This window comes from Gadus chalcogrammus, chromosome 9 (assembly GCF_026213295.1).
Source record: "Gadus chalcogrammus isolate NIFS_2021 chromosome 9, NIFS_Gcha_1.0, whole genome shotgun sequence".
NCBI classification, from domain to species: domain Eukaryota; kingdom Metazoa; phylum Chordata; class Actinopteri; order Gadiformes; family Gadidae; genus Gadus; species Gadus chalcogrammus.
Window position 1 is genome coordinate 10925850 of NC_079420.1, and position 7698 is coordinate 10933547.

Genomic DNA, 7698 nt, shown 5'->3' on the forward strand with positions numbered 1-7698 from the left:
TAATTTGATTTGTTTCCCTTCGTAAGCGTCCTTCTGGGGGAATGTAACGGACGGTCTTTATTTGTGTTTGCGTTTGGGTTCGAGAAGGGGGCGTGGCTCGGAGTCCTCACGACGTTTGATTGGCCGACCCGGCCGTGACGCGCCGCTGGTACTCCGCGCACAGGAGAGCGCGTCCGTGTTCCTTATAAACTGGGCCGCTCCTCCGTGACGCCTCAGAGCAAGGCATCAACGACTCTGTCAGCACCGCGTATCGATCCCGAGTATCAATCCTGCTTATCGATCCCGGAGGGTGTGACGACCCAGGAGGGCTTATGGTGGGGACGTCCGGTAGAATGATGATGGAATATATGGAGGATAAGTTCGCACTGAAGAGCCAGGCCATGAAGGGCGGCGAGTACTACCTGGGTCCCGGGGCCGCGCTGGACCAGGTCATGGACGGCCTGGAGGCCGGCGTTCAGCAGTACTACAGCAAGGGGGCCGGCGAGCAGCAAGCCGGGCTGGAGCGGGCCTCGCCCTGCGGAGATGGTGGGCTGCGGGATATATATATATTTAGATCTATACTATATCTAACTATGTTATAATGTATCAAGATCTAACTATGTCTTACTATACCTAAATATGGCTTACTATAACTAGAGGTATATCTAACTATGTCTTACTATTTATATCTTTAAGTCTTACTTTATCTATCTATCTATATCTAAATATAACTATGTATTATATCTATATCTAACTATGTCTTACTATATCTAGATCTAACTTTTTCTGACTATGTAGGCTACTATCTCTTAATAAATGTAAATCGATATCTTAACGTGTCGACAGCTTTATTTATATACCTATATCAAACTATTTCTCTCAATATCTAGATCTTAACAAATTATGTAGCTGTGTTTCTATAGCTATATCGATATTTATATCTTAACTATGTCCACAGCTATATTTCTATACCATCTACAGCTATGTCTAAGAAGCTATATCTTAAATTAAACCATATGTCTCATTAGAACTATATCGTTCTGTATATCAATCTATGTATTACCTTTAGCTTTGCCTACGTCTATATATATGTATATGTAATATTGAATACTATTTATGTCAATATTTAATACTATATCAATATAAATATTTTTATATTTAATTCTCTATCTATATCTAAATTTTAATTTTAATTTTAATACTATATCTATATATATTTAATACTATATCTGTATATACATGTCTGTATTTAATAATATAACTATATCTTTGTCTTTATATTTGATACTCTATCTATATCTATATATGTTTATATTTAATGTCTCTCTATATATGTCTGTATTTAATATATGTTTATGTTCTATAGCCTATGTCTATATGTAATACAGGCTATATCTATATATTTAATGCTATGTCAATATATGTTTATATTGAATAGGCCTACTATATCTATATCATATCATCTAAAGCTGTTATAGATCAATCAATTTATAGGCCTACAATTATAGATAAATAAATATTTTGTAAACTTGTCTTTAATTAATATATACTTTATCAATGTGTTATTAGGCTATATCTAGGCCTATTTATTGATATAGCATTTTTTGTACACTATTAACTTGGCCTGTAAACTGTTAGTGGACAGGATTTCTCCTCCCTTATGAGATTTATCCCTCTATATTCAGCGGGATAAAAATATCGTTAATCATGAATATGAATCAATTTAATGCCCAATGAATATATGAGAACTATAATAACGAACTAGCGCCGGTGTCTCTGGTCGGTTCTGCGGCTCATCATGATGTTCTGATCGGTTCCAGTGAGCTCCTACTCCTCCAAACCGGAGGATGATCCCCTACACCGGGAGATGGGCAGGACGATGGACAGCTGCTGCAACATGCGCGGAGGATCCCCGGGGGCTCTGGGGGCCCCCGACAAGATGGCGGACCTCGACGATCTCGGAGACGGCAAGTGTGACAGTAACGTCTCGAGCAGCAAGAAGCGGCGGCACCGGACCACGTTCACGAGCGCGCAGCTGGAGGAGCTGGAGAAGGTGTTCCAGAAGACGCACTACCCAGACGTGTACGTCCGGGAACAGCTGGCGATGAGGACGGAGCTGACTGAGGCCAGGGTGCAGGTAGGCCTGCGTTGATCGCACGCACGCACACACACACGCACACACACACACACACACACACACACACACACACACACACACACACACACACACACACACACACACACACACACACACACACACACACACACACACACACACACACACACACACACACACACACGCGCACACACATACACACGCATACACACACTCAATCACAAACAATCTGCAGCGAGAGGAAACTGCCACCTCGCTCTCACACACTTTCCCCCCCACACACATATATCTCTGTACAGAAGTGTGTCACACGAACTTTATTTTAAGTGTGCGGCCAGCAGCATATTATTGATATCTTAAATTATAATTATTAAATATGATTTATTTCCAAGGGCGTCATTTGGACGGTATCTAGAGGTTTATTGATGATAGAAAGTGTGGAGAATGCGTCGTACTTTAGCACGAAATAATACAATAATTACAATGAAGACAGTTTTATGCTTTCTTCATCGTAATATTTTAATGCCTTCATTATGTTACCGACAGGTTTGGTTTCAGAACAGGAGAGCGAAGTGGAGGAAACGAGAGCGTTACGGACAACTTCAGCAAGCCAAGACGCACTTCGCGACCACCTACGACCTGTCCGTGCTGCCCCGAGCAGACTCTTACGCACAGGCGAGTACCCTTAAACTTCCCTTTACCTCTTACCACTTAGACAGGTTAACACTTAGACTGGGTCCTCCAGAAATCGTAACTTCAACGGACCTTACAAATCCATAAATTCTCCCTGTTTTATGATGAGGGCAGCATCCAGAGGACTTAATGTCTTTCTCCAGAACCTGGACTGGACTGAGTTTAATACAAACATCACATAAAAACACACCTACTGGTTCAGCCACATGTAGGCCAACACGTGTGAGACGGATTCAGGCTTCATCGTATCTAACAGTTAAAGCAGCGTTTGGTGCGTTCTGTCTCTGGATGAATCCAGACTTTGTCCGGATCGGAGACCAGTTTATGTTCTCGAAGTTCCAGAGTGGATTCCACAAACCGTGCTGAAAATAACTTCTACATATACATTTAGGGTTAGCGTTTTACATTTTTCGTAAGCATGAGCCCAGTAGATGTGTAGGAACAGCCCTCAGATACCGTCCCCTTTCTGGAACGAAGTCCTGGTGGTTGATGAGACGAGAGCTGAGGTGAGGCGTCCAGAATTTGTGAGCTGAGGGTTTCACGTCAGACGATTCATCTCGCTGTCGTGGCAAAGGTCACGTTGCGCCGAGGTGGAGGAGACGAGACGCGCTGATGAATAGATGAACCCTAAAACAACACGATTCATAGGCGTTCACGTGGTCCTCCCCGTCCAGGTTTTGGGGCGTTTAGGACTGAAACGCGTCTGGAGTCACTTTCCATCACAGGCAACAACATCTGAAACTGCGCCAAAACAATTCCACTTTTTCTAGACCAAGAAAGACACAAGTTGTTCTTGTTACCTTCGAGTTCGGTAATGAGATGGATGATTGTACGCAGGCCCTCTTAGCCCGACTGGACCTGGTTCTCTCAGAGCCTTGAGGGGTAGTTGGTTTAGTGGTGAAGGCCAAACTGGCTCGCTGTGGGCCTGTTGGCACACGGGAGGACATCGTGCGCCTATGGCGTTAGATGTCACTAGAGCTCACCGGAGTAATGGTGGATATAAGTCCGCTGATTGAAGTATTTCCATACGTATCGACCGGGACAAAGTCACTGTCAGATGTCATCTCTGTCTGTGAGGGACTAGGGTGGGTGCTGCTTCATTTGTCGTTGTCACCTTGGATTAAAACGCGCCGGTTACGCAACGGCCAGATGCTTCAGCGGTTAAAAACTGCTTTTTATTTTGCAGAAATACAGCCGACCTTTAATGTCTGATAAAAAATATATACGTACAGTACGTAGGCCATCCACTTAAATCGTTTGTATGCGATTGTGTCTGTTTCGAGTAGGTCTACTGGACTGATCTGTGGGAACCAATTCCCCTGATCGATGTATACTGATATGAATATGTCTCCTATTGATGACTGATGACTTCATTGTTTTGATTCAACGTGTCATCCAACAAAGTAGATTACACTGTCCTTAAGTCAAACTAATATGAAAGTGACCTATAAGCAGAAACAAGATAGACCCAACATGTTGGCATCTTTAGTTTAGTTAAAAGTAAGCCTTCATAAATACAAACATATAGAGTATATTGAAATACTGGGATGTTTCATATCAATTAATATATTCAAATATTAAATACACAATTTATTTTTAATTCCATGGTTAGGACCACAAAGCTTTAAAGGCTTAAATCGTAGTCTAAATTATAAGTCCTATTTGCTATATTTTACTACTTCCGTAGGAAACATTCAAGCGTCTCCTTCATTATTGAATCCATTAATTGTCGTTTGGAGCTATGTTTGAACGCTGTGACTTTAGGATATACTCAAATATCTGCCCTTGATAAAGCTATGCTACTACCATCCTACTACTACTACTATTACTGCTAACCTAATCCTAACCCTATTTTTAAATAAACAGCTAAATTAAACTAATAAAATATTCAATCAATTGTTTTGGCCAACCCGGGTGAGAGTCAGACAGCAGGAGGGCAGAATTAGGAGACTAATAATATAATTGAGTGAAACAAGGATCCATTAAGGACCGGGTTTTCCGGACTGCTGAGCCCGTTCTGTTCTGAGTCGGTTCTGTTCTGAGTCGGTTCTGTTCTGAGTCGGTTCTGTTCTGAGCCGGTTCCGTTCTGACCCGGTTCCGTTCTGACCCGGTTCCGTATTGACCGGTTCTGCTCTGACCCGGTTCTGTTCTGACCCGGTTCCGTACTGACCGGTTCTGTTCTGACTGCTTCTGTGCTGATCCGGTTCGGTTCTGTTCCTGGTTCTGTTCTGACCGGTTCCGTTCTGAGCCGGTCATGTTCTGACCCGGTTCTATTCTGACCCAGTTCCGTTCTGACCCGGTTCCCTTCTGTCCTCCAGATCCCCAGTAACCTGTGGGCAGGCGGTGGTCCGAGCGGGGGGGTGGTGCCGTCCCACTGCGTGCTCCCTCGCTCCTCTCCCCCCTGTGGCGTCTCCTCCTACCCCCCCCATGCGCCTCCCCGCTCCTCCTCCTCCTCCTCCTCATCGGCTGGCGGTGGTGGCGGCTGTGGCGGCAGCGGCGGCGGGGCCTCCGTGGACCACGGGGGCTACGTGGGCTTCCCCAACCAGCAGAACCAGTTCGGACACGTTTCCCTCAACAACTTCTTCAGCGCCGACTCCCTGCTGGGCCCCGCGCCCGGGGGGGGGCACCACGTGTTCGAGACCAAACCCGAGTTCGAGCGACGCTCGTCCAGCATCGCCGTGCTGCGCATGAAGGCCAAGGAGCACGCCGCCAACATCTCCTGGGCCATGTGACCGGGGTTTGGGCGCCGTCCCGGGAATGCTTGGCATGGGACAGGAACAAGAACTTGAGCGCGTTCCATTTGGCTCATCCCAGAGCTGGGGAATTGCACAATCTCGGTGGATGAAAAACAAACAGAGAGGCAGAAACTTTGGCCCAGACAGAGAAGAGCGAGTCCACCAGAGCACAGACCACTTAGGATCTCCAAAGGTCCCTGTTGTCGTTACCGCGCTGACGCTATCATTATTAGGATAATTGTTGGAAGTTATTTAGAATAGTCTGAGTGTCTACCTCCAGGATAGACGCTGCCTTGGAAATTTAAAAAATGTAGCCCTACACATTTCATCCATACCCCGGATGTTGAGACCAACCTGATGATTCAATAAACCCTGGCGGATGTTTAGCATGTTGGGCTAGCATGTTGCATAGATCGCTCTTCAGACTGGAGATGTATTTCATTGAAAAAGAAATCCGGCCAAATTCTAAGGATCCAATCCAACTATCGCTACAAACTTCATTTGGAAGCAAAGATAAGATAAGAACAGAAAACATTAACGTTTGAACTCACACCACGTGTTTTCTTAGCGGGAAATTCCCACGAATCCGATGAACCGTTAACCGCTCTAATAAACCTTTAAATATATCACCTCGGGGAAAAAAAGCGAAACCATGAATAACCAAAATAATTCCGTCCAACAGTTAAATCACACCGATAGCACTCTCTCATTTCTCTTTATTTAAAGGCTTTGTTGTGAAACTTGGTCGTTCCGAAGCGTCTCGGCTCGATCGTGAACCCGAGGAGCCTGGACTCTTCATCCTGTACCTCCGTGTGAGAACAAAGATGTGCAGGATGAGAAACTGAGTCTGAGGGGGGCTGGCGGTAGGCCTATACCCCGACCTCTGCTCCCTCCGTGGGTACCATTGAGTCCTGGACCCGGGCCGCGGCAGACCCGGGTTCGAGGCGGGCTGAAACCGAACCCTAATGTCTTTGTGCGCTGCAGCCGCGCTGTGCGGTAATCGCCCGGGTCCTCATCTGCTTCCAGTTACCCGGCGGAGCACGGCCGGGGTCACACTGTTACAAATGTATTGGATGAAAGCATAATAAATGGATGTGGGGCTCGGTATGTATAGAAGTCTTTCTTTTATGTTTCACAGTCCCAGCCGTCGTTTAATTGAAGTTGTGTAAAACCTAAACCCTGGTGAAGTCGCAGTAAATGCCACGGCGTTTCACCAGTGAACTTGTTTAGGCATGGAATTGTTGCTGTAAAATATGTTACGTTTTAGGCAAAGATATGTAAAATCGTTATATTGTGAGTAGGCTGTCAACTTAAGTTAAGAGTCAGAAGGTCTCTGAGATATGATAACACAAATAATAGTAACTTGAAGCCACTTACCATTGTAGTCATGGACGGCTTTTGTTTGGAATAAACATGTTTATATGGAAATGTTTGGTGTATTTAAAATTAAAATATACATTTACCGTTCAAAAATCCGTTATTTTATTTTGTACTAATTCATATTATCATCGACTAATCTTCAATCATTTTTCTGACATTTTATTATTATAACCAATACCATTAATTAATACAACCCTGAACCTTTATTATAAAACCCTTAACTTTTTATTAAAACCCTGAACCTTTATTGAAACCCAGAAGCATTATTAAAACCCCTAATCTAATTGAAACCCATTAACTTTATTAATTTAACCCATCAACTTTATTAATTAAACCTATTAGCTTTATTAATTAGTTAGACTCATTACACCATTCAACACATGAAGCCACACTAACCGAGCAGCCATGACACAGAGCGGGCTCAGGTAAACCGACTCTAACCTGTAGAACATCCCCATGCTCTTCAGCGAGGCTGTGACGCCCTCACTGTTTCATCACGTCCCGATCGGCCACGCTGTGACCTACTTCCTGCTGTGACCTACTTCCTTTCGACCGCAGAGGGAGGAGCTTAAGGTGGCGGCGCTGATGAGGTCATGGTGTGATGGTGACAGCGTGGGGTCACTCCCAGCTCAAAGACCCCCACTCTGGGAGGGGCGTCTCTCCCACAGCCAAATAGGGGTAGACTGAGGTGCCATGGAAACCAGGACAGGCCCACCTAGCCTAACCTAGCTGCACCTAGGCCCACAAAGTCTCACGAGGCCTACCTAGCCCCTCCTAGCCTCACCAAGCCCAACC

The 7698-nt window shown here is 44.9% G+C and overlaps 1 protein-coding gene across 1 annotated transcript; it reads left to right on the forward strand.

Moving 5' to 3' along the window:
• Positions 1 to 233: 233 nt before the first annotated feature.
• Positions 234 to 6981, forward strand: alx1 (ALX homeobox 1). The gene is made up of 4 exons (XM_056599348.1): positions 234 to 525; positions 1800 to 2116; positions 2642 to 2770; positions 5107 to 6981. Exons 1-4 carry the CDS (start codon positions 312 to 314, stop codon positions 5518 to 5520), a joined length of 1074 nt encoding a protein of 357 aa, XP_056455323.1. The 5' UTR covers positions 234 to 311; the 3' UTR covers positions 5521 to 6981.
• The last annotated feature ends 717 nt before the right edge of the window (positions 6982 to 7698 follow it).